The sequence below is a fragment of the Lepidothrix coronata genome, unplaced genomic scaffold (assembly GCF_001604755.1).
Source record: "Lepidothrix coronata isolate B3197 unplaced genomic scaffold, Lepidothrix_coronata-1.0 Scaffold39, whole genome shotgun sequence".
Classification (NCBI taxonomy): domain Eukaryota; kingdom Metazoa; phylum Chordata; class Aves; order Passeriformes; family Pipridae; genus Lepidothrix; species Lepidothrix coronata.
Window position 1 is genome coordinate 2,960,747 of NW_016690219.1, and position 27,839 is coordinate 2,988,585.

A 27,839-nucleotide genomic window follows, 5' to 3' on the forward strand; every position below is an offset into this window, starting at 1 on the left:
TCATAGCCAGGGAAAGGAGCTCTGTCAGTGTTACAAGGATTTAAAGGTTCCTGGTAAATCCCATAAGATCTTTGTTTGGCATCATGAACTGTTCATCAGTCCTGGAGTGGTAAAGGAGAAACAGGCAACTCCGTGGCCATTATTCCAGGACAATCTATGACAGCAAACTCTGCTTTGCCCAGGTCACAATGGAGCAACTAAATATATCTGTGCATCCCCAGATTATCCTTGACTTTACCCCTCAGTCAGAGGAACTACACAGGGAAAGCACATCTCAATTCCACAGACAGCTTTGAATCAGAGCTTGCAATAAGTCAATTTAAGGCACAAATCCATAGAAAGGTATAATTTCAGCACTTGTGAAACTACTTTATTTTCCCAACAGACCCCAGCCTTTTTCAGTGCAGAAAAACGAATAATGCTTGCAAGGTGAATTGTGCTTCCTGAATTGTTTTTTAAAAGTTTCTCATTATTCATCTAGAAGCCTTGGGTTTTATTTAATAACTATTCAGAAGCAGTGCTGAATAGAAATATACTTTAGCTGATTTTCTCTTGGGTTTTTATGTTGTTCTTCCTGTAACTGGTGCTTCACAAATGCAGCTTTATCTTCACAAGATTCCTGAGGCAAGTTAATATTAGTATCTTCGTCTTACAGATGAAGGACAGAAAGGTGGAGCAATTTAAGCAAGAACATTTCAAATATTTGCTATTTTTGGGTACTTCTCTCGGGACACAAAAGCTTACTTGAAGGACTTGCTCTGCCTGGTTTCATTTGGAGTGGGATGTGCTTTCTTTCCACACAGCAAATCACACACAGCTCAAGTCAGCACGGCAGAAATCAAAGGCTGGTACAAGCTACAGTGCAACTCCTCCCCAGGCAAACCAATTTGTCATCACTTGTCACAATCCCACCTTCCTTCTGTTCCCAGCCATATGTTCCCCTCCCCTCGCACCAGCTCTGGCACCTGCCTGACTCCTCCAGTGAGCTCAGCCTGAGGAAAGGGAGAAAAATGTGTGATTAGTTGTTGACAATAAGCTATAGCATCAGTTTTAAATTTATAATAATCATAGAATCGCAGAATGGTTTGAGTTGGAAGGGATCTTAAAGACCATCCAGTTCCAACCTCCCTACCATGGGCAGGGACACCTTCTACTAGACCAGACTGATCAGGGCTCCATCCAACCTGGCCTTGCAAGGCATATTTATTTGTTATTAATTTATGTTGTTGTTAATTCTAAAATAGCTACTTTGTGTGGTTAGACATTAGCAACAATATATCAATTTATTATTAATTTACATAACGTATAAGAAATATAAAAAAATACTTATGAGTAGTCATTAATTACAGTTATCATTGATGGATATGATTTAGAAATTATTATATTCAGAATACCAGAACCGGATAAGCTTTTGATGGCCCAGCAGGAAGCTGTGGAGCAGGGCAGGCACGGAATCACAGAATCAAATAGGTTGGAAAAACCTCCGAGATCGAGTCCAACCTTGTCAACCAGACCATGGCGCTGAGGGCCACGACCAGCCTTTCCTTAAACACCTCCAGGGACGGTGACTCCACCCTGGGTAGCCCATTCCGATGTCTTATCACCCCTTCTGTGACGAATTTCTTCCTAACGTCCAACCTGAACTTCCCCGGCGGAGCCTAAGACTGTGTTCCCTATGTCTCCAAGCACCCACCACGGCAGCCCCTGCACTGACGGGCTCACAGCTGGGCAAACAAATTACGTTTTCACGGACCAATGACCAATGAATTACCAACAAAACGCCCCTTACTTTCCCCCGGCGAGACACCACACACGGTCCCCTCATCCCTCCGCCCCCTCCCTGTTCCCGCCCACTCCCGGCGGGCGCGGCGCGCTGGGGTCGCCGCGCGTGCGCGCTGGGAGCCACGCTGGAATCAGCGGCGGGATCCGAGAGCGATCGCCCGGAACGATCACCGGGAACGACCCCTGGGAGCGATGTTCCGCCGTCCCCCGCGGAACTTCCGCGGCCGGCGACGCGCAGCCTCCAGCGGCAGCAGCGAGGGCGAGCCGGAGCCACAGCCGGGACCGGTCGCCGCCCCATCTCCAGACTCCGGCGCCAGCTCGCCCTCGGAGCAGGAAGCGGAGCCCGAGGAGGGCGAGCGGGACTCCCGCGGGGGTGCCGGGCCGGAGGGGCCGCTGCCCTCGGAGGAGCCGGCGCGGAGCGGAGAGGCGGCCGCGGGCCGGGGGCAGCGCCGAGCCGGGGCCGCGGCGGGGCCGGGCCGGGCAGGGAAGGAGCTGCTGAGCTTCGGCAGCGAGGAGGAACGGGAAGGTGAGGGATCGTGTGTGTGTCCCTGGAGAGCAGGGCCCGGGAGCCCCGGGATAGGGCTGCCTGGGGCTGCTGCCTCACCGAGCGTCGGGCTGAGGGCGCGGTCGCCTTGTGCCTCTTTGTGAACAAACCCAGCGGTGCCGGGTCGTGGGTAGGGCTGTTGAGGGTTTGCAGAACAAACCCATACAAAAGTCTGAGCTGGGCCGGTTTAGTCCGCAGAAGAGACGACAGAAACGGGATCTGATCAATCCATACAAATATCTCAAAGGCAGGTGCCAACAGGATGGTGCCAGACTCTTTTCGGTGGTGCCCAGTGGCAGGACGAGGAGCAGTGGCCATAAACTAAAGCACGAGAAGTTCCACCTCAACATGAGGAAGAACTTCTTTACTCTGAGGTGACAGAGCACTGGAACAGGCTGCCTGGGGAGGTCGTGGAGTCTTCCTCTGGAGACATTCAGACACCACCTGGATGCATTCCTGCGTCACCTGTTTTAAGTGACCCTACCTTGAATGATCTCCAGGGGTCCCTTCCAACCGTAACAGTTCTGTGGTTCTGTGAAAAGCAGTCAGATGATTATTTATGTCCACGTGCTTTTGTCTGGAAAACATTTGAAATCTTACCGCTGGAGAAAACCAGAAAGAACAAGTAGTGTGTGATTCTGTGACTAGTTAATAAGCTTAAATAAGTGAAACATAAATGTTTAACTGACTCTTAGGGTGTTGCCTTTGTGGCTGATGGCAAGATGTGGCCACTTTGATGAACACAAGCTGCAAAGAAATAGTGTTTTAGCAGTGCAGCAGCATTACTGTGTTGAGGAGGCTGAGCTGCACAGTTTTTAATTAAGAGGTGGTGGATCATGAGTGATAAAGCCATAGGAAGAATTAGACTTAATCTAGCCAGAACTTCAGAATTTATGCTATGCACACATAGAGATGTACATGCACTTTTATATGTGATACCTATATGTGTATGCAGATGTTGCTGTTCTTGTTAATGTTACTCAGAGTCATTTTGTTTTATCTGGATAGGTGAAGAGTTTTTCAAAGTTAAAAAGCCATCTTTCAATGAAGTAACCTTTAGAATTCAAAAGAAGGAAAGCCTACTGCCTGCACAGAGAGAAGCTGAAGAAAGCAAAAGTAAGTACTTTTTTAGTTAAGTATGTTATAAAATACTTATATGTCAGTGTATTGCAAAATCAGTTAGTGGAGAGTAATGCACAAATACTGATTTTAAGGGGTTTTTTGGTTGTTACTTTACAGGTTTATAATTTTAATCTCTTTCTGTTGAAATTATTTTCAATATGACCTTGGTAAAAGAGATCAGAACTTGGAGACTGTTCATGAAAAGATCTGATTATGCACAACCCCTATAGTACATCAGTTAGTAAAGTTCTCCTACATTTTTACCTCAGCATCATATATTTCAAACTATGTGCCACCTGTTCACTGCTTATTGCTGTCAAATTGCAGTTTGATCTGAGTATTGGCATTGAGAGAAAATGTGAGCTTAGTAGGATTTTGTTTGATAAAACTTAATGTAAACCTTAAACTTTGTGTTATTAAATTGTGTGCTCTTACACTATTTGAATATGTTAATTAAATACACAATAGCCTTGATTATTCTGGTTGTATTCCCAGCTTCATTGAACTATAGTCAGTTGCCCAGAGAAGTTGTGGACTCCCTGTTGTTCAAGGCCAGGTTGGATGCAGCCCCAAGCAACCTGATCTAGTGGAAGGTGTCCCTGCCCATGGCAGGGGGTTTGGAACTACATGATCTTTAAGGTCCCTTCCAACCCAAACCATTCTATGATGAGTTTCCTAGGAAATTCTGAGTTTGTGGTTTTTACAAACAAGTGTGTCTAAAAGTTCTCTTCCCCTTTTGACACCTCTGTCAATTCACAGATATACTATATTTGCTAATGTTAGATAAAAATAAATTAGATTGAGAAATAATTCCATTTGAGATTGTGATTCAGATGAGATGGTAAATTTTCTTAGTAACTTCTTATAAAAGTATATAAGGTAAAAGGTGGCACATTCTGTTGTTCAGTAATCTGATGATTTACTGAAGGTGTAGTGGCAGATGAAAAGAAAGCAATATTTTTAAAGAGTTTGAGAATAACCATAGACAAGACAGATACACATAAATGTTTATAGTTTAAATAAGAGCTCCCTCATTGTTAATGCTTTAAAAAAGTGCTTTCTAAATACAATTTTTCAAGTCAAGAACCCAAATACACTGTAAGCTATCAGAATATTAATCAGTTGTTATCTGGAGGCTGATCTCATTGCTTTTGTGCATGTAAATACGCCCTGTGTCTCAGAAGGACTATCAAAGATGCTTTGATTTGAAACAAGAACTGGCTTGTAAATGACTATCTTGGAATGTCACAATTTGACATGTTTTGATGAGAACAGGTGGGGATGGACAAGTGACCAGTCTTTGCTGCAGCAAGCTGTAAATAATTACTGGAAACCAGCTATGGCACATCAGATTCCAGCAATAAAACTAAAATCATTTATCTTACTTTTTTCCCCCTAATACAGAGATCTGCCAGTTGGAGCCTGGACCTGACAACACCAAAGGCACTTGTGAAGAGGAGGATGAGGAGAAGGAGGATGAAACTTATTCTTCACTGAATGAGGACTACAATAGCTCAGACTCTGAAAATGATTCCAACTCTCCACAGAGAAGGAAGGATTTATCACCAGGTTAGTTTCTGGATTTTTTTTTTAAGGAAGTTATTTTAGAACATTCTTTATTTGAAGTACATGACAAGTTAGGTGAGACGAATCCCACGCAGCTTAAATCACGTAAGATGTAGGCATCTCTTTGTGCTGAGTCAGGGATACCCTTCTTCCAGAAGAATAGCAATGGTTCCTCCATTGTTTTAGTTGCAAATATTTGTTGTATTTCTTTGTTGATTTTGGGAGCAGATCAGAAATTATGACCATTGGCTGTAGAAGAAAGGCAGCAGAAAATTCCTCTTTAACAATACACAATTCCCTTCATGAGATGAAAATAAAACCTCACTTTGGGGCTGATTTTTAAACTTTGGGTTCCTTTGTAAGCTCACTAAATTAAGTGACACTGATCTTTTGGGGAGACAAAAAACCAGGATGGGCTAACAGAGTTTTATTTAAAAGAAAAAGGTCTGAGGTTTGTTTTTGGACTGAGAGCCACTTTTTAAGGATGCTTTTCCATCTTCTTATATTTGACATGGTAAGTGTAGTAGGAAAACATCTGGTGTCCCCTATTCAGAATTGTACAGTGGTGCTGAACAGTTGTGATGATTGGCATTAGGAATGATACAGGGTGTTGCTTTCAGTCTTTTGCTTAGATTTTCTTTCTCCTTGGTGCAGGTGATATCCCCAGTGCAGCTCACGTTGAGGCTGCTCGGAGGAAACGTCACTTAGCCAGGACCAAGGCTGATTATCTTCCATTGGATGTTTCAAACAGTCACCACATCTCTCAAGGAAGAAGAAGCAGTGATTTCGAGAGTGAGGATGAGTCTGAAACAAAGAATATCGATTTTGCCCCTAAAATGAAAACTCTTAGGCAGAGGATGACTGAACAAATGGGTGAGTTTGTGTCATTTCTCCCAGTGGCTTTGTTTTACTGTCTGGAAGAATGTGAGACTTGTCCAGTAAGCAGTGAGCGTAGTGCAGGGCTTTGCTCCTCAGAGCTCTTGGAAAAAGGCTGTACAGCTGGTACTTGTGGGTTATATGGGACATAAACTGTTTAGGTCTTGCTTGTAGTTGTGCAAGATACTTTGAGAACCATTTAAAAATTTTTTTTGGCTTTATTGACTGCAAAAAATTGCCTTGTAGGAGGTACATTTAATGTGGATAAAGTTATTGTAAATCCTACCTCCTGCTTCTGATCTGGTCTTCCAAGTCCTCTCTGTGCACTGACATTATAACTTCTCTTGAAAAAAATAAAAAAAAAAAACAAACCAGCATTCCAGCCCTTCAGAAGTGAACACACCTATTGCACACAAAACATACCTGGCTTTTCCATTGCTTTTATCCTCTTGGAGCTTAATAGTGTTGTTTATGAAGCACAGGTTTACTTTATTATTTGAATAAGGGTTATAAGGAATGCATAACTACGAGCCAGTTCTGCAATTCTAGTTAATGCTAATGAGATATTTTTGTTTCTTTAGTAGAGTGTTTTGGAACACTTGAGGGTTTGTTGGCTGTAATGTCACTCAGTGGGTTACAGGCTGTACTTATACTCTTATTTACATGTTATACACAGCTTTGCTTTGAGGCATAAAACCAAGATGTTTGTTCTCCTCCTACTGCAGTAGCTGACTGAGAAACAGTACGTTAGGGAAATTAATATTAGTATGAATTCTGCAAATCCCAGTAGCCATTTCCAAGCATTCCTTGCCTTTTGGTTTGGAAGTCCTCTGGCTGCATATTTTTCACCTGCTGGTTTTTATGTGTACCACTTCCTCGTAGTGGTTGGGAGACCCACTGTTGCTTTAGAGGGAGGAGAGCATGAGAGGGGAAAAAAATAAAGGATGCAATTCCATCTAATAATGATTGTTTTAACTTGCAGTGTCTGTGGGTGATGGATCAAGTGAAGATGAAGCTAAGTGGGAAGAACAGCAAATAAAGAAAGCTGTTAAACTCTCTCAGGTGACACATGCTTTCCTAACAACTAGAAGTTGCTTCTTTGCTTCTTTGCACAGGAGAACTTGTCTGGAGTACTGTCCTATCTCCTTCCTGCCTCTCATTAGAGAGGATTTTAGGAAGTTATACCCTGATTCTTCAGGGAAAGGATGGTTAGAAATATGGGAAGATGATAAGGAATATCTATCTGGCTGTTGAGAAAGCAGGGTAGTGGTGTCAGCCCCAAAGGCAGGTACCCGTGTGTGACAAGAGACTGCGAAGCAGCAAAGAAAATTTTGAACTCTTGACTTTTTTCCTGCCGTGCAAGGGATCTTGAAAGTAAGAGTATGCAAACAATACAAGTGTTATAAAGCTGCAAAGCAAAAATTATTTTGTTGTCCTTAATTTCTGTTGGGTGGCAATCTGAGAGCTCTCTTCATAGTTCAGCAGAATTCTGAAATAAACTGTATTCTGATGAGTTGGAAGTTTTGTTTCTGGCTTGGATCACCTACTCTAGATGAGACTAGGAATATCTGAATAGCCAGCTCTTTATGTCAGAGTTGATAATTGTAGTAATTTTTCCGATTTGCAAATTTTGGGGAGTAGAGGACTGGGAGAAAATTACATCTTTCTGTGGCTGGTGTTCAAATCCAGTATGATTTGATCCAGGTCCTCATACTCTACTTGTTTCTGGAAAACTTAATTCTGGTGTTCAGGAAACTGCAACAATTTTTAGCAGTAGACCTTGTTAGTCATAGACTTCATGCTTCAACTTGTGTTTTGGCTAGATTTTTTGGTGATTGAAATATGTGTCTTTATATCATATGTTTAGTATCCAAATGATATGTCTCTGTTGATCTATAGAGCTGCAGAGAAAAACAGTATAAATGGTGTATTCAAAATTGACACTTAATTCTTGTAGGAAACTTATGATGATGCTTCTGTGCATAAATATCAACCAGCTAAACCCAAGTTTGATACCTCTGTTTCTCTACCACCTGTGAATTTGGAAATTGTGAAGAAGCGACTGACTGAAAGGTAACTCCTTAATTTATGAGTTGTCTGAGTTTTTGTCACAGAATGAGATAACAGCTTTGAAGTCTTGTTTTTTCCAGTGTATTGGGGGACTTTTGGGTTGTTTTCATGAGTAATACACCTTTTTTTATATCTAATGGAGTAGTGCAAATTTTTTACTTTACCTGGCAATTTTTTTGTTGTAGGAGAGCATTCAAGAGTGTTTTTGTCAACTAGAACTTCAGAGAGTAGATTCCATTTGAAAGAGTAACTTCAATTTAAATGGCAGCAGCTTTTTGTGCTTGCTGGTAGTTTTTTACGGGAGCATTGGTTTGATGTTATGTTTGCCCAGCAAGCAGAGCTTCATCTGGGGCAGGTGGAGCTGGCACTCCTACCTCTCCTGTGGTTGTTCTTAGACTAGCTGCAAAAATAGCTGAATATTTCCTAAAGCAGCAGTAAGTTCTCTACAGCCTGTTTAGAACCTCTCTGGATTTTTTTTTCTTTATTCGTTTGCCAGGCTGTGACTTTTATTCAGCAGTTCAGCTGCTCTGTGGGCAGCTGAAGTGTCCTGGGATGGAGGTGGGAACCTCCAAGAGGGTGTGTGGGAAGGTCAGCTGAGGTCAGGCAACTTAAGGTGAGCCATCCCCTGTCATCCCTCAGAGCACTGGGAAGCAGCTGCTCAGATAAGTTTAGACAAGTAACATTATACAACTGAATTGTAAATATGTGCTATGAACTTGCACTGATCTCTCTCTTTATATGCCTTGCTTTGTACAGACAATCAGTGACACATTTGTTTAAAGAATTGTAACTAAATCGGGCTGAATACTTGTGGAATTGCATGCTTTCTTTGCCATATTCATCTAAAAGGAATTGAGTTAATTGAAGTAGGAATTTATGTACAAAATCAAATAAGGAAAATGCAAATACAGCTATCAAGAGTAGGAAATCTGTCTGGAAAGCAGCAATAAGGAGAGAGGGAACCTGTTTGATATCAAGTTTATAGATGTGTTTATCATAAATGCTGAAATAGATTTTTTTTTTTAACTTTTAGCACAGTAATAAAAAATAGCTTAGTTCAGTTATTTTCTTTGAAAAGTGTTCAGTTCAGGGAAGTGAAATAAGTTGTGATCTGTTTCTTGGTTCTGTTACAAGCTTGTTCAAGCTGAGCAAACACTTGGGATATGTAAGGAGGGAAGGGGGGAAAAAAGAGAGGAAGCAGTTTTAATGTATATAAATGTGCTGTCTATCTAATAGTGACAGATGTGGACATCAGATTTTGGGTTTTATCACATACTATCAAGGGTTGTCAGTTGGTTTGTATTTAGTAGTGAGTGTTTATAGGTACTGCTGTCCATGCAACTTACATTGCACTAGTATGGACATGCTGATGTGAGCTGTAGTTTTCCCCAGATTACATTGGGTACAATCCATTTGATAATGTGATATCCTATGATTTACCTTTTTAGGTTTTGGGAAGTGTGGTGTACTGAGGAATCTAGGTAAATTGTTAGTGGTGCTTTCAAAACCAGCACTACACTATAAATGACATTTGAGTCTCCTAAGCATTATGCTTGTCCATACCCCATACTTCTGCAAATGTTTGCATGAGTAGATCTTTCAAAGCTGCTTAGGTCAAATGCAAGTACTATTATTAGCACAGGCGGAGATTTTGTATGTGATTATGATGGGAAATCTGGTTTGGAATGCATCAGCTGTTAAGTTGGCAATAGTTCTAGTTGTCTGGGTTTCTCTTTTAGGATAACATCCTTACAGGATGTGCACCGTGCCCACCAGAGAGAGTATGAAAAATACATGGAGGACATGGAGAGCTCAAAGATGACTGTCCAGGAGTTAGAGAAGCCTTCAGATGCAGCTCTGAATTACAAATTCTACAGGGCCATGAAAACATACGTAGAAAACTTGATAAACTGTTTGAATGAAAAAGTATGTATGTTTTTCTCTCCTCTTTTTTCTTTTTTTTTTTTTCTAAGATGATAAAAGTGCATTCTGTCAATGAAAGATGAAGCATTTTTGTTTGGAAATGATGAAGAACACCACTCAGTTAAAAATCACAGTTGTATTAGAAATTTCAATGTAGAAAGATACAAAATATGGAGAAAACAAGTCAAATCCTCACTTGAAGTGATGATCCAGGTAATGTAGGCATACAGACCTGAGCTATGGTCTCACTTAGGTTCTGTTGGATGAAAACAAAATGTTGTTGGAGGGAGTTTTCTGCAGTTCTAGAAAGCAGAGTGGACTGAAGTTAAATGAGAGGTGACATACAAGTTCATTTTTGGGATCTCAAAACATCTTTACTCAGGATTACATAGCAGAGGTAGTAAGAATTTCGTGTTAGGTTCAAGCTGGGATTGAGTTAGCAGAGCTGTGTGAGGACTGTATGTGTTTCCTGAACTGCAAACTTCATGTGTTCAGAAGGATAAAGGTTGGGAGAAGGGGAAGAGCGACCTGAAGTTTGGCATCACTGGAAGTAAACTGCTGTTATCCTCTATAGATTGTGATATCAAATGTAATTTATGTCTCTTAATTGCATTGCAGTTGTGAATTTCTTTAAGTAACTAGAAAGAGAAGAAATGTTAGTTAATGAATATGTTTTCTTTAATGCTGGCAGCTCAAAAGCAAACTGAGAGCAAACAAGGGGCACCAATAGTGTATTGGTGAACCTTTTTGTATGAAGTCTTAGGTAGTCCCTGATGAGCAACTGGCATTTAGTTTGTGTTTTCAGCCTTATAAAAAAGCCTGGAAAGCTCCAATGATCAGGAACTTACTTTCCAATGTATAATACTTCAGTTCTAATTTCACAGCTATACTAAAAACCCATGGAAACTGTTTTTTGTTCTTTCTTGTGGGATTTAAATCAATTGAAAACCTGATTACTGTTTCCTGTATTTCAGCTGAAGGACATTAATGAACTGGAATTGGCTGCACATGCACTGCTTCAGCAACAAGCTGTGACAGTATCGAAGAGAAGGCAAGATGAACTGAAAAATGAATCTGCTTATATTAAGCATGTGACAAGTTAGTATGAAGTTAGAAGTTACTTTCTTACTGAAACATCCACTCTTTGAGCAGAAATACACAGTTACTTTTTGGGTCAAGTTTTTAATTTTTGTCTTTGATCTCCTTTCCCCTTTCTATTGTCTGTAGGTGTGTTATACTCCACCTAATTTAAAATTCTTACCTCAGTAATGCCCAAGATACTGTTTTTCTCTGGTTTAATTGCTTTGAATGTAACATAACCAAGTACCTTGTCAATTTTTAGCTATTTGACTCAGCAATTTCCCATTGGTATTTAAAAAATGAGAGTCAGTTTTCCAGTAGGTGTTAAGTTGGAGAAAGGTTACTTATTGTGGAATTCTGTGAATATCTGGAAAAGCAGGGTGTTTAATTGTCAATGTTGACAATTTTACATCAGGCTGTGTGTCTGCTCAGAATGGAGATTCTAAACCAGGAGGTGACACTTAAACATGTGGCAGAACATGAAGAAAGAAGCCACTTCGTGTATGGGTTTTATCTAAAAGAAAACTGTTGCAGTCACTATAGGAAAAGCTACTGCAGTTTTCTTATCTCATATTTTCCTTCCACACCAATGTATTGTTTGTATGCTGTGTGAATCTCTTGCTGCTGCTATTTAAAAAACCCAAACAAACCAGACCTCCAAACCCAAGCCCTTTAAAACTGTTTAGGCAAAGCTGAGAGCAATATGCTTGGAGCTGCTGGGAACAGATGGAGGCCAGATGCACTGGTTCCTGGTAACTACTAATCATATGGGTTCAGTCTTCATGGGATAAACTGCTGATGAGAGAAAGTAGCAGCCTGGATGATTTTGTAAAATGGTGCAGCAAACTGACAGCAGGTGTTAAGAAGAACAGGGTAATGCCATAACAATAGTTGCCATTAAAGTGGTTTTACTTCCAGCTCATTACAAATGAGGATGTGCTTGCATGTTTAGCAGCACTTATAATTGTGTTTTAGGTACCTAGTTGTATTTAATATAGTGGAAAGACTGTTTTTTCTTACAGTTCAGTAGTAGTACACTTTTTTTGGCATGTTGTACACATATCAGCCAGCTAACAGTGCTATAAAGGAATTTACTCTGAGTTACTTTGGGGTTTCAATTAGGAAGTTTGATTTTTTTCATTGGCTGTTTTCTAAATAAAAAATAATAGTAGGAGATTATTTGTTTCCTGTTTGGAAAAAAAAAAAAGGAATCTTGTCATTTCGTTTTTGACTGTTTCTGTCTTTGGTAGGTGGGAATAACAAACCAGTGGAAGGTGGATTGGAATTTGGTGAGAAGACACAGCTTCTGGAAATGTGTGAGCATCGAAGGTAGCTATTGCATAGAGGTGCACTTAACTGACAAAGTGCTGTGCATTAACTTCCTATCATTCCTGCAGTCATGGAGAATGTAAACCTGTAGGATTACTAAAGGAGATAACACTAAAAATATGTATTTGCTTTCCAAAACTTGATGTACTTGGAAACTGTCTATCAGTTAATGTCATTCTCTTCACGTTGATTTGAATCTGAATGCTAACAGAGCTGGATATTTTGGATTAACAAGTCTTAAGTGAGGTGAAAGTATATGAGGGGACCCTTTTCTTTCCTGTTTTAATTAATAATATTATGAACTTATGCAGAAATATATTTTTGTGTTATGTATAAATAAGAAAATTGGGCAAATTGTTTCTATTGAGGAAGTGGTGGTGAGTGAAGCAAATTGATATCTAGCCCCAGGTCTGCTATCAATGTAGGTGACAGATAATACATTTGGTATGTTGTAGTGTTCAGAGATTGATGCCAATTTTTTTTTACATTATTGGGAGCTTTGAAAGTTCTGCAGTTGAAATGGTGCCTCAACTTGTAACTATACTTTGAAGCAGCAAGTGACTTGGAATTTTAATGGATGAAAAATGGTATAATAAGAACTTTTGCTTGAAGCAGTTAACTTTTGCGTACATCAATTGGCATTAACAGTTTAAAAGTATTTATACAATATCAATTTCTTATCATATATCATTTTCCTGTGGCAGGAATGCAAGTTATTGATTTTACAACCTGTTGTTCTTGGTGCCATTGCAATAGTTTTTGAGCCCAACTGGCACATGGGTGCTATCACAGTTTTTATGTAGACTGTTGGACAAGTGGTCCAGAACTCAGGTGACAAAGTCTAAGAGCTCATTTGTTGACTGCACACTGAAACTGTCAGACAGTGTCCAGTTCCGTGCCAGATGCTCAGTGTTCCAGGTGGGATGAGTTGTTAGCCTCATCAGTGGGAAGGAGGTGAAATGAAGGTTATTACATGGCTCATGGGGAGGTCTGAGGTGTTGCTCTAACCTCTTTTATGTCAGTTCCCAAACCCCCTCCTTCTTCCACAGTTTGTGTCCTTATGGTTACACAATTACTGTTGCTCTCTCATTGCATTTTCTTAGGCTGTTGCTCTCACAACTTGCTTTAAGTACATCTTTTGAAGTTGGATTATTTTTCATTCAGCTTCCTCCTGCCTGCATGGGAGAGGATAACTCACTGAGTTCATTCCAAAATACAGGACTTGCAGACGGCAGGCGAGGGAGCAATCAGGAGAAGCTGATCACCACGAGGGCATGTCGAGTGATGATGAGCTGACTCCCACAGAGCTGGGCGAGTTCCAGAAGAGCAAAGGTTGGTGACAGTATTAATGTGATGTCCTACAACAAAATACCTTTCTGATATTTTTTAATGATTTTTTTCTTTTTTTTAAGTGAAGGTGAAGAAATACTTCATTTGAGTTCTGTGTTCTTAGTTACATGCTGTAGAAGAGAAATACGTTCAGGCAGTTCTGACTAATGACTTGGGAAGAGTAGATGGATGGTTGTAGATTTCTTTTGGTGTGAGTTCTGTGGTGGCAGCATTGCACTTGGCTCTTGAACTAGGAGTAAGCTCTGTCAGATTATGCTGGAGCTGATCTGACAGTACTCAATGCAGTGCTACAACGTGTTTTGTATGATCAATTTGTTCCCAAAGGTAGAGAATGAATTAAAAGGTTGATGTTTTAGTTATCTGGAATGAATGGATGAAGAAGAGGAGAGAAAGGCATAATATCTTTTGTTCACATAACAGCAGAAGAGTTTTCATGTCTGAAATTTTATCACTGTGGAATAAAGTTTGAAACATAGTTGTCATATAAATCTGTGAAATAGATAATGAAGAAACTTGCCTTTCTTTGGTCTTCTGACACTATTGTTTTCTAAGACTGGGTTTTCCAGGGAGCCAGTTTTAAAACCCATTTCAGTGTCAGGTGTGTCAAAGATAAATAATAAGTACAATTATCACACAGATGTTTATTATGTCCTATAGATGCATAAACTCTTCAGCTTATGCCTCAATAAGTTCTGTGATTGTTTCTTTTTATTCCCAATGAATATTATCCATAGATAACGTTTTAGAGGATAGTAGGAAAGTCTTTGAAGATGTACATGCAGATTTTTGTGACATCAGAAAAATCCTGTTGAAATTCCAGGAATGGAAAGAGAAGTTTCCTGACTCTTACTGTGATGCTTATATCAGTTTCTGCCTGCCTAAGCTGTTAAATCCTTTGATCAGAGTTCAGTTAATAAGTTGGAATCCTCTTGAGGTAGGTGCATCAGCTGACTCCTTTTTAAAAGATTGTGTGTATGTATTATGTATTAATATGAAAAAAATATTTTTTTCTATACACAGCACAGTGCATTAGAAATTAATACAAAGCTACTGTATTGTCTCAAAAATTGAAGCATGTGGTTGGAGTTTTCTAAACTTTCCCCTTTCCTTCAGCTCCTTTTGCAACATCCCCTGTAAAAAGAATTCTTCTCCCAAGTTCTTTGAAGACACTTCAACAATCCCACCCTTTAAAATTGTTTTAATTCTAGGTTTAAATCTAGTTTTCCTGGTTTGCTGTTTTGACCCATTCAGTGTTGAGGGTGGATCTGAAATTAAGTGGGAATCTTGGGTATTGTTGGATGGAGCTTTTCTCTTAATCCTGACCAGCTGAATAACTAACAGGAGTGATCTTTTAGCAGAATCTTACAGAATTGGAAGAGATGCCCTGGTTCAGAGCTATAGAAGAATTCAGTGATGCAGAAAACGTGTCTGAATCAAAAAGGGATGATGATCATGATCAAGAAGTTTTGCCTAAAGTGATTGAAAAAACTATTCTTCCCAAAATTACAGGTATAATAAGATTGTGTTGAAAATGTTCACTGCAGCTATGCAATCAAACCTTCAATAAGACTGTGGCTATCAAATAATGTTAGTTATATAATGTTGCTCCAAGGTGTAGTGATTATGTAGTTCCACAGAGTAAGGCTAGAGTATCCTCTTTAAGGTTATTGTGAGAGGCTGAGCTTTTTATACAATTTACTTCTGTTACATTGTAATGTCTTTAAACTAGGGTGGATAAGTACTTGTATATTCATTGTGAATGAAATAAATTCCTATTTCTTTTCAGCATTTGTGAAGAGTGTGTGGGATCCTTTATCTACTTCACAGACAAAGAACCTTGTGCAGCTTTGCAATAACATCTTTGGAAAACAAGTCCTTTCCAAAAATGAGTCTAGTCGAGCAAGAGAGGTAAAAGCTCCTGTGGTACTGGGAAAGGGGAACTTTGCCCACTGTGTGCTTTTGTGTGTGCTCCTGTGGGCACTGAGAACATTCTTCTGAAGCTGTTGGGTTCTGATTACTTGTTTGTTTTGTCACTTTATATTAAGATGATTTAATAGTTAGACTTCCAGGTCTCTGATCCTCTCCTTGTTGAAGATGATGGGACACTCTTGAGGCACTAATTAGTTCCTGTTACTAAAAAAATTCTGCCTGTACCTATTCAGAATCTGTTTGTAGATCTAATCTTATTTCACCACAATAACCATGGTTAGAATTTAGATTCACATTCACTTATCTTTCCAAATTTGAGCTTTGAATGCTAATAATGTTCTAGTGGTTCATTATTTAAGCTTTTATTTGTAAAGTAGACCTAGAATTTCGAAATTTGAAAATCCCCAAATGTTAATTACTTAGTGAGAAGAAAAACTTCTTCATAATCTTTGCAATCTTTTAATAATTACTTTTATACACATAGTCATTCCAGTAAGCCCTTCTTTAGCCTGATTCGAGTTTTGTTCTGATGTAAATTTGAAGGTTCATTTAGTATAAAACTGGTGAAATAAGGTAGCTGTTTGGTCCCTGAAAAGAAGTATTTTAAAGAAAACGTTTATGCCTTCCAAAGGTTGCAGTTTTGAAACCATGACTTGAAGTCAAGGGGTACAATTGACCTTAGCCAAGATACTGTTTGTACAGAAAGTAAAGTAAACCAGAACTTTAAATAAATAGACATAAACAAGAGGTAGGTGGCAATCCATGGCACCTAAAAGCATGTTGCCTAGAAACACATGTATCCTAGCTATGGTGATTTTTTTATGTAGAATTTCACAGTTTTTCATGGGGATCCTATGTGTATAGCTTAATTTGTTGTTAATCTATACAGTTTTCCTGCTGCCTTGTGCAATAAAAGGCCTCACTTAAAAAATAACTTCATTTTAAAGAGTCCTCTAGATTAACTCTGTAGAGAATTGCAACAGTGATTTTTCTACTGTTTTAATATATTCATGGTCTCGTATATATTATATACAAGTGGCAACTGTAATATCTCTAGTTAACGTATTACACTTCTACATGAACAAAATAACCATTGCCATTGTTACAAATGGAATATGAAGTCTTTCTTTTGAGGACATATTAATAATTCTTTTTTAATAGGATTTGATGAACACAGTTGTCCTAAGAATGAAGAAATCCGTAGAGGAAGATGTCTTTATTCCTCTCTATCCTAAAAGGTAAGATGACCCTGTGACTCTTCATAACTTATATTTTTTTTTTAGTTCCTCGACCTTTCTCCCCCACTGATGTAGATAATATATTGTAGACATCCATTAGCAGAAAAAGGAACAAACGTGTCTTCTTTGGTTTTATTATAGGAAAGGTTATGAAGCCTTATTCCTGTTTATGAACTCTTTCTAATAAGGGCAACTCTACTGACTTAATGCTTTTTTGCACTGGTAACCAAAAGCAGCTCAGTATACGAGGTCCAGATCTGGTTTTAGTGTAGTGACTTACATCAGAAGGTCTTGTGTTAGTTTAGATAGTCTGGTATCCCATAGATATTTCCCTGGATTCCTCCTCTCATTCCTAAAATAGGGGGTTTGTTGTTGATGTTCATTGTGGCCACTGTAAGTGTTCAGGGCCAGGCTGGTTGGAGCTCTAAGCAACGTTTCTAGGTTGTTGCAGGAACTAAATGGTCCTAAGGTCCCTTCCTACCCAAACCATTCTGTGATTACTGGACAGTATTTCAAAGATGGGAATAAGTAGGAGTCTGGGACATGTGGGGTTAAGGTACAGCTAGGAGAGAAGCTTTGCTAAATCTGGGATGTAGAAAATGTTTGGTTCTAAGCATTGTTGTTCTGATACGAGTCCAAGAAACGTAGACATGGGTGTTACCAGCTGGTAATTTTATTGGAAATGATTTCACAGTAGTTGTACTATAATGGGCTCAAATTGACAGCTGTTTCCCTAGGCCTTTATTCTGGTTGTGGCCAAAAGAATTACAGAATTAACATTCATCAGTATCTGAGAGATCAGTTGCCTGTTTATCTTCTTTTAAACTAAAAAAATAATTCTTATTTTAACTTCTTTTTTTCCTTCTTCTCATGACCAGCGCTGTGGAAGACAAGTCGTCACCATGTTCTAAATTTCAAGAAAGACGGTTTTGGTCAGCTGTTAAGGTAGAGAAAAGAAAGGGTTTTTTTATTGTGTTTTTATTTTTTCTTTGAAATTTATTTTAGTGTAAAAAAAAAAAAATTCAGTCAGGAAATATTTCTTCAAGTCTAATTCCTGGGATCTGAATACATTTTTATTAGGATGGATAACAATTTTGTGCAACCTGCACAGAGAACCCATCCTTCACTGAGCAAGATGGTTTAAGAATGAACTATAAACGAGCATTTCATTTTCTGTTTAGCCAACTGGTACATCTTCTGGTAAGAAACTGATCTCACCATCTGCTCCTGCTGGTTCATTTTTTTTTTTCATGTAATGGGTCCACAGGCTTGTTGGCATTACATCATATTAGTCACTGTCACCCAACACTGTGGGAACAGACAGGTTCTTTTGGAGATCCTGTGCAAAATGATGATGGCACTAAGCTGTACTTACAATTAAAGCTTTAGTATTTTGAACAGAATTTTAGGATCAGCATAGTGTTTTATAACCAGAATGGCACAGTATTGTTATAATCCAAATCAGCATAGCATAATTTTATAAGTAACATGGCACAAAACTTATAGCATAGCTTAGTTTATGGCTCCTAAATATGTGAATTCTCTGTAGACTGGGTCAAATCTTAATATTTGGATTGCATAATCAGTAATATAAGTCAGATTTTAGACTAGAAACATGAAGGACTATGAGTCACTCAATCCTTGGAGGAAGCGGAGGATGGTGGAGGTGTCCCTGGCCACTGTGATTGCTCATGGGTGTCTCTGTACAGCAACAGTTCTGGTTCAAGGTCCCCTTAGTACTTGTCATGGCTTGATTTTCTAGACAGTGCTCTGTGTGCTGTTCTGCTTCTGTGACAGGGTTGTCACCACCCCTGGGTTGGACAGGTGCCCGGGACCTTCTAGGCTGGTAAGGATGGGGTAGTCACCCTGTCACCCAGGAGTTTTGAGGGTGATGTGGAGGGAAAGAAGAAATCTGTTTGGTTTGTCTCCTTGGTGCACAGGACCTTCATGGCCTGCTGATGAGGAGAAATGATTGGTCTAATACACGACCAGCTCAATCACAGGGAATGGCTGTTTGCCTTATGAAATGGTGTTATTTATGGTAACCATTATTATAGAATACAGTCACTGTGGTGTTCATATAAGCAGTATCAGTACAGTTTTACTTTTGGGGTACTGAGTTGAGAATTCCTGAATGCCTGTGATTCAGTTTCTACTTAAGTTGTGTTTCCTCTGGGAGCAGGCTTCTTATGAAGATGAGATTTAGATGCATAAAAAAACATTAAAATCGAAGATGGTATTCCAGTTTCCCTGCTATTCAAGTTGCTTGTCCTCCTTGACTCAGAACAGGTTAATTTTCAAGTAACTTACCTTCCTATGTCTGTGAGCAAATACCTCACAGACACAGCCTTACACTAGACACAAAAATGACAACAGTTGTAAGTATTTATAGTGATAGGGGCAACAAGAAAAACCCTGGGTGCCTAATAATACTGACATAAAAATCTTTGTGCTGCAGTGAACTGTGGCCACCAACCTCATCATGTTATGAGGGACTGAGCAGATGTAGTAATTTTTTACAGTTTTGCCTTGGATTCTCTGACAGTTTACTTAGTAATCTTCTCAACTTAGCAAATTGTTAACCTGTTAGAAGGGTAAAATGCTCTTCCCAGCCTTGGGAGGTCATATATACATGTATTAGGGGGTGTGTGTGTATGTATATCTATCTATATCTATATCTATATGCACATGTAAAATTAATTAGATTATTTATGATATGCAGTTTATTAGTGGCTTAGTCACAGTAAGTTTGGAGAGTGAATCCTGGGGTAATGGACATAATATTACTGTTTTATCTTTCTCTTGCATGAAACTTGTAACACTGTGTTTTAGCACACTTACAGCTCCCAGATACGCATTCTTTGTTTCTTTGTTCCTACAGCTGCTTTCCAATGTTGTTCTTTGGGATGGGATTGTCCAAGAAGATAAGGTCCGTGATTTGGGATTGAGCAAGCTACTGAATCGTTACCTTCTCCTGAACATCCTAAACACACCTCTAGGGCCAGATAATATAGAAAAATGTAAAAAGGTAAAAGATAACGTATACTGGAAGAGGGTGTATGCTATAAGCTTTTTTTTTTCACAAAGAGGGGTCAAAACTCTTCATGAAGATGGAATATTTAAATAAAAAAAACCTAAACAACATTTAAAATGTGTTTTTAATTTTTTTTTAATGACCTTGGTGCATAAAAACATTTTAGAGCAAATACTGGTCTCTAAGTTGTTAAGAATAACTACTTGGAAGGATAATCTTGGTTTGAAAGAAAAACCACACTAATAATGACTGAACCTGCCTGGAGGTTCCTGTCAGAAGTAATGTGACTTGATTATATTGAAATACTTTTTAAGCTTTTTCCAAATATTTTTTTGTGTGAGCAGGTGGTTGCTTGCCTCCCAGAAAGATGGTTCCAAGATCTTAAAAGTGGATCAACTCTCCCCGAATTAGTGAACTTCTGCCAGCACTTGCTGCAATGTGCCCGTACTCTACACAAGAATAACCACAGGTATTAGATAAGGCTTTCCTTGGGATTAAAGTGCTTCCTCCAATACTTTTAAGTACTTTTTTAATTCCTTAAGCCTTACATATTTTGCACTGTCAAGGATGCTCTTGTCACATACATACATACATAAAACAAAAGATAGGGATTGTGATGTGAAGGAGTGCTTCTGCAGTTCTCATTTAATGTGATAGTTTGAAGTGGTAGATGTTGGGTACTGTTGGTGACCAGAGAAGCCAAGGTCAGCTGGTGACAAGTGGCCAAGGAGAGATACCTGAGTCTTTTTAAAGTTAAAAAACATAAAGGGTACTTAAGACAGGTACATAAAAATGCTGCTATAAATATTTTTCCTTTTTTTTTTTTTATTCTTAAATAGTGATGAAACAAAAGAAGTTCTTCTCCTGTTGGTGAGAGTGGGAGCTCTGCATATTGTTGAAGACTTCCTTGACGAGCATAAACTTGAGCACCTTAAGTCAATGATTGGGAAATAGAAATGTTTGAAGCAGTACTTACATTACTGAAACAAGCCTGCTATTCACACTGGACCAGTTCTAATATGACATTTAATTAGTGGATCCTGCCTACCCAAAGATGTAATGGTAATCACTGTCCTAATGTTAAATATGTGAGGTGTTTTCCCCAAATATCTTCTACTGCCATTTACTCTTAGGTTAAAGAGTCTTTAGAAGTTACAGCTGTCAAAGTTAAGTGATGGTTCAGGCATTCTAAAATGTATGACAGTGCTTTACTGCTGTATCTGTCTGGGAACGATTCCTGGAAACAGAAAGTGCCTCTGAAGTTTGTCACTGCTAGCCTCTGGACAATTTGACAAGCTATTTTCAGTATTAATTGCTAAATGTCATTCTGACTCAGCAGTCATTGAGCTCTTCTAACTTGTGGTCCACAGTGATTTTTGGGAGGGCTGTTGTTAAGCCATTCCTAGTGAAAAAGAATTCATAACACTGCCAGAGTTTGGACCTGATAGAGAAACAAGGGGGGCAGTGTAAGGAGTCAAGCTTTTACTACAGACACCATAATGATAAGTACAAACCAACTTCAGTTACTTTCTAAGAATTGGAATTCTAGGAAACTTTTCCTTTTTGCTTCCCGGTAAGATCTACTGAACCTTACTTCTTCATATCCTTGTTAGATTTCTAATGTTTTAGAACTTTGTATATTTACAATAAGTATTTTTACAGAATAACAGGGATGCTTCACTGTGGAAACTGTAGTGTATCAAAGACTCTGTGTTTACTTGTGGCTGTATTTCTCCAAAATCATCTGGGACTAGAATTTAATTCTTGCAGACTTAATCTCTTATGATTTCTTTTATATTTTTTAAGTTAAAAATATATTTTTGTCAAATATTTTAATTGTAAATAGCTTTGATCAGTGTTAACAGACAAAAGATTACTTTTTAATGTTGTTTTATTTTGAAAATAAAATATTTTTCTGTGCTAATGACTCCTACAGTTCAATTCCTTCACATGTGACAAAAATGTTAAGTATGAAAGAAAACCCTCAGGCTCCACTAACCCTCATTACCTTTGGGAGTTATGTTGCAAATCCTGCTTTCTAATAATGAATTTCTGTTGCTTTTCCTCTCAGAATGACAACAAAAATGCAACTGCTGATCAGCAATCCCCACAAGCTGATGATCTCATTGCTTTTCTCTTGTTTTCCTTTGTCTCATCCCAGCTTGTCTCTAGCACAAGCCTTGTGCTATTGCAAAAATGTAATTAATTGTTCTATCACAATTTAGCTCTGTAGATGTTTGTTTCTGGAAAAAATATTCCTTGTAATGACTTGTAAGCATTGGGAAGGCAGTGGACACTTGAGTCACAAAAGTCTGCACACTAAAATCTTCTGGAAAGGTTAACTTTATTGTTTGCTTTGCCTGTGTATATACAAAACTTGGCAACTGCTCATCCACACAGTAAATTAAAAATATTAATTTTCTCAGTAATTCCTAGACTGTGAAAAACAGTATTATTTTTTAAGTCCTTCATTCACTTCTTTCCAAATTTTTTCCTCTATTTTTGAAGTATCGTATTCTCGCAGCATATCAAACTCCAGCCATGGCTGGCTCCACTTCTGTGCTTCTTTCATTTTGCTTTCAGGTAGCTCAAACTTTATTCCTTTTATATTGTATTTTGGTCTTTCCCACCGTTTTGACCATGGTTTAGGTTTCATTCGTACCTGCAGCTAAAATGAAGGATTAAAAAATTAAAAAAGGTATTAAGTAATTGGAGTTTTGACTGTGAGCTTAGCAAAAGGTGAGACAACTGCTGCTCTAACAGAAGTAAGAGAAAATTGACCAATCTGTCAGTGTGTTAAGGAACTACTACTTTACACTGTTAGGAGAAAAGGAATTTTTCTGTCCATGTTGTTGTCACAGCATCTTGTGAAAATTTTTAATTAACACAGTCTCAATTTATTACACAGTCCATAATTGAAACATAAAGTGAACTCATCTTTTGTAGTTTTGTTCCTTATTAAGGAAAAATAAAAGTAGTGTGATAGGGAAAGGGAGGAATGATCCCTGTAAGTTATTGAGTTCCTACACAACACTAACAGTGTCTGCTGGTTTCTGGATCTTGTCTGAGATGCAGATTTTAGGTGACTCACCCATCTTACCTTGGTGTTTCCTGACACCAACCACTCCCAAACAACCCCATTAACAATGACATTTCTGTAAGAAAAGCCATCCCCTCTGCACAGAGTTCTACAGAGGCAGGTGGAGGCTGCTACTCCTTGCATGTCTTCAAATTTAACTACTGAGGATAGTAGGTGTTTACATTCTCAACATTCTTTCGCTATAGAAATGGTACAAAGACTTGCCTGATTTCATCTAGTTTTGTCACCCTGGTAACTAATGTAGCAAAGAGCTGATACAGTCAGATATGGAAGTTACCTGAATAATCCTCTGCTTCCCCTCTCTGAAACATGTGGCTCCTACCTTGTTTACAGGAATTTCTTCGTGGTCCAAACGAGACACAGGTTTCATATTCACATCAAAAGTACTGTATTCGGGGAGGGCATCTCGCAGGTACATCAGGTTGTCATCCAGCCTCTTTTCCAGCTTCAGCACTTCGATCGCCTGGATCCGAGGACTGTACAGTTCATAACATATCTCAACACCTTAGAGAGGGAAAGTCAGGTTTAATGAACTAAATTCATTAGAAATACTAACACCAAATTAGTACTTCTTTAGTGCTACACGTTCCTGTATCATTGCAGAACTGCTTTTTACTTCTCAGAGAACTACAGTGCTGTGTGCACGTGTCATTGCACTGTGTCTGCACAGGCAACTGCAGGTTTCTTTGAAAGTCAAGCCTTTAATAACAGGATGGCTTAGAAGACATTGCATGACTTGAGTTTAAAGAAGATGAGCTTGGCTTTTAAACTTCACTCCCTTTTGGTTATTATGGATGTTATTGTTCATTTCAGTGTATATGAAAAGACACCCACCCCTTTTGTATTTGCTCTCAGAACCTCAGTATTTAATTGCCCCTAATTTTGTCATAAACCAGAATATGATCCTATGATAAAACTCTGCTAATCTGTTGCTTGTTAAACAGTTCACACACACATCCCCAGTTCATGTGCTCAAACTGGGCTGGTATTTATGTGGCTAGCAACAGACTGCCCAGGCTCAGACATAAGCACAGTCATCATGGAATGTCTAAAAACCACCAAGTATAGAGACAAAAAAATTACTAAGCAGTTCCATGCCTTCAAATACCGAGCACATTAACATCTCTGTGTACAGAGTTTCAGACTTGCAGGATACCCTAATGGGCAGACTCACAATTTTACTTCAGCCTGCTGTCATCCTCCCCACAGACTAAATTTCTACAACTTAACACATTTTTTGCTTAACACCTGTACCATAATTACCACAGTTAGAGCCCCACCTTGGTCTTCTATGACATTCCGAAGGACAAACGTAGCTCCAAGTCCTTTCCCTCCTCTTTGGATGCAGATGCCAACAAACCGGTTGGATTTGTTATTGGCATATGGATCTGCAGTGGTCACAGCAAGCACACTGCCTGCCAAAAAGAGTTAAAATAAACAGGCTGTCCAAGTCAATAAATGTGGGAAGTGTCAGACAAAGTGTACATATTTAGGCACATTGGGAAAATACTTTGTTTTCCATCAAAAATGACAGAAACAGAACAAACTTCTAACATGACCTGAATGAAAATATGAATATATGTTAAAGTGATACTGCAGATTAACTACAAACCTTCTTCATCTTTATTTTTTACTCTTCACTATCCAAATTGAATGAAATTCTTTTAATGTATTTTCCTTTCCTGAGCTTTACTGGTAAACCATATGTTCAAGTGCCAGGACTGAAAAAAAAACCACTTAAGGTAACACATTAGGATTGTACTTTTAATGAATCTGGATGTAAATATGAGATTAAAATACAAAGTACTATGTATAAAACACATACTAGTTGTTCTAACATGTGACACTGATGTTTTATTTTATTCTAAATCTGACCACACTTTTTAACACGCCACAGAATATAAAATACTGACAGAATTATGAAAGTTTTAGTGCTGTTACTGACCAACATAGAACTCCGGGATGTTGAAGACTTTTCTTCTCTGTATCATGTCCTTTCTTTCCATATAGTATTTAAGAGGATCTGTTCTCCCTCTGGGAGGTATAAATTCAGGGCTCAGGAACCTGTAGGAACAGCCAAACTTTTAAAAGTATGAAACAAAAGCATTTGCATAAAAAGTAGTAGAGAAGTCCAAGTATTTGGTCTAAAAATTACCAGCTGGTTAACCACCACCAGCTGCCTTTTCAGAGATATGAACTGCAGTTCATGAAATCACCAATTTTATTTTATTATTGTTTTTTGTTATCCAAAAGGTGTTTTGGTTTTTTTTTTTTTTGCGGGGCTTTATTGTTTTGGAGCTTTTGGGGCTTCTTGTTTTGTTTTTGTTGTTGCTTTGTTCTTTTAAACAGATTTTTTCCAAAACCAGTAATACGTGTTGATATTGGAGGAGCTTGATATTGACTGAAAGAGGAGGGTTCATTTACTGCTGCCACAGATGAGGAACAGGTTATTTCATCATTTAATTGCAGTCCACATGACAGAACACTTACTATTTGTTGATTTTATAGTAATAGATATGGAACAATGTATTACAGATTTCAATCTATTTACACTCTATTACAGTTTTCACAAATTGATTCTATAGGAGACATGACATAAATGTCCTTTTGTGTTAGAGAAGCTTAAAGGGACTCGTAAAGCTATTTTCTGCTCCAAAAAACTAAATCATGCCCAGGAATTCCCACATGGCCCGGACCTCAATTATCTGACTGCTGAGTTGAAGGCAACACTTCCTGACATGGATTGGCTTGGGCTGAGACCACTTCCAACAGACCATTTGGATGTGGCCACTCCAGTGACCACTTGGCCTCAGAGCTCGAGGAAGAAGGTGGACTCGTTTAATTCACTAGGACAGATGTGACTTAAAAGTCCTGGATCTGGTCAGGAGAGAAGTGCCCAACACAGAGAAGGAGAATAAATGCAAACCTGCTTTACAAACCTTACAGGGGCTGTGGGGGGAGCACAGGGAACGTGTGTGACAGCACAGAGGTTCTGCTGCTGCCCACAGGCAGCCACACAGAAAATAAACAACTACAAACCTACTCATGGTCTTCAAAGTTACACAACCTCAGAAGACTAAAATGCCATTTAAATGATGTAGCCCCCATTCTACTCAGCTGTCACATCATACACTGCACTTTTTAGAACAGCCATGTAGACTCATCGCTTCTTAGAAGATATTTCTATCTGAAGACAGAGTGGGCATTTTTATAACCTGATTTTTAATACCTTTCCCCTTCCTGGGCTGCCTACATGCTATGGGTTTAGTGGATGTTTTTTTGGAGAGGAAGATGAACAATACAGTACTACCACTCTTTCCAGACATGGTACTGAAGTTTTAACAGGGTGTCATTTAAAGCAATGCAAATTGGGTTTAAAACCCAGGGAGGCTGTGGATGCCCCATCCCTGGAAGTGTTCAAGGCCAGGATGGATGGAGCTCTGAGCAACCTGGTTAAGGGAAAGGTGTCCCTGCCCATGGCAGGGGGGGTTGGAAAGCGATGATCTTTATGGTCCCTTCCAGCCCAAACCATTCTGTGATTCTATGAAATGGGTTGAGGTGACATCAAAAATACCCAGAATGAGACACCTCACAAGGATTTCACCACTGCTGACATCAGCTCCACTTTACAAACAGTAAGGCATGTGCTCACAACTGATCTCAAGGTCTGAGGCAAAGGCAGACACAGGACACATGTCCCTGTCACCCAGTGGCACATGAAAGAGACGCTTTTAGCAGAGAGAACATAACATGTTAACCCCAAATCTGCAAAAGTGTTTAGTGCTGTACACTTTTTTTTTCATGTTTCACTGCTTTCAGGAACTCCAGAACACAGCATTTTAAGGTGTTCTAAGCATATTTCAACACAAATGATCTTTGCTAGAGTTTTACAAATTGTATGTTTTTTTCTTTTTTTTTTTTTTCTATTTTGTGTAATAACGCCTTGGCTCTTTCAGTAAGTGCTCACACAATGACCAGCCTGCAGCAGACCTGGACACAAGCCCGGGGTGGGCACAGGGACAGACTCCCTTCCCTACCTCCTCTGGGACACTCTGGGACACACAAACATCCCACCTTCCCTGTCTCCTCTGGGACACACAGACACCCCACCTTCCCTGTGTCCCCTGTGTCTGGGGGACACAGACACCTCTCCTTCCCTACCTCCTCTCCGCCCTCTGCTTCTGCTTGTCAATAATGACGGGCTTCGGCGGCGGCTGGAACTTCGCTGGCTTCCCATCGCCGCTCGCTCGACACCCCGAGAGGGAAAAACACCCTGTAAAATAAATAAAATAAATAAACGAAATAAATATAATCCCCGTGATTTCAAGCTGATCCAACCCCCCCTGCCCTCCAAAAGAGGGAGCGGGCATCCCGCCACAAGGACACCCCCTCTCGCCCCCGGTCTGTGGGCCAGGGCCGGGCATGAGGAGGGCTGCGGGCAGGGGGGAATGCTCGGGAGGGGTGAGGGATGAGGTCCGAGGGGCCGAGCGGTGCTCACGGGCGGGCAGGGCGATGGCGATGGCGATGGCGATGCCCCTCGGCCCCAGCCTCCCACAGGCGGCCGCCATGGCGGCTGCGGCGCGTCCGCTACGGCGAGCGCGGAGGGACAAAACACCCCCTCACGGGGCGGTGCCAAATTGAAGATTAAATTAGGTTGGACGATGAGGTGAAATTCCTCCTTGTGAAGGCGGTGAGGCCCTGGCACAGGTTGCCCAGAGAAGCTGTGGCTGCCCCATCCCTGGAAGCGTTCAAGGCCAGGCTAGATGAGGCTCTCAGCAACCTGGTCTAGTGGAAGGTGTCTCTGCCCATGGCAGGGGAATTACAATTTGGTAATCTTTAAGGTCCATTCCAACGCAAAACACTCTATTATTCAAAAATGAAACGAAACAAAGCGGC

The 27,839-nt window shown here is 39.6% G+C and overlaps 2 protein-coding genes across 2 annotated transcripts; one reads left to right on the forward strand and one right to left on the reverse strand.

The window, feature by feature from the left end:
* The first annotated feature begins 1,974 nt into the window (after positions 1–1,974).
* On the forward strand, positions 1,975–21,761 carry GCFC2 (GC-rich sequence DNA-binding factor 2). Its single transcript, XM_017812987.1, has 18 exons — positions 1,975–2,308; positions 3,335–3,442; positions 4,853–5,017; positions 5,669–5,887; positions 6,873–6,952; positions 7,848–7,963; positions 9,700–9,886; positions 10,858–10,981; positions 12,214–12,292; positions 13,512–13,624; positions 14,377–14,576; positions 14,998–15,151; positions 15,429–15,550; positions 16,733–16,809; positions 17,688–17,754; positions 19,691–19,837; positions 20,188–20,312; positions 20,683–21,761. The coding sequence occupies exons 1-18, from the start codon at positions 1,975–1,977 to the stop codon at positions 20,795–20,797; spliced, it is 2,532 nt and encodes an 843-aa protein (XP_017668476.1). The 3' UTR covers positions 20,798–21,761.
* A 407-nt stretch (positions 21,762–22,168) lies between these two features.
* MRPL19 (mitochondrial ribosomal protein L19) lies at positions 22,169–27,540 on the reverse strand. The gene is made up of 6 exons (XM_017813093.1): positions 27,442–27,540; positions 27,105–27,216; positions 24,889–25,007; positions 24,224–24,358; positions 23,266–23,447; positions 22,169–22,511 (listed from the first exon to the last, which is right to left on the reverse strand). The coding sequence occupies exons 1-6, from the start codon at positions 27,509–27,511 to the stop codon at positions 22,296–22,298; spliced, it is 834 nt and encodes a 277-aa protein (XP_017668582.1). The 5' UTR covers positions 27,512–27,540; the 3' UTR covers positions 22,169–22,295.
* Between the last annotated feature and the right edge of the window lie 299 nt (positions 27,541–27,839).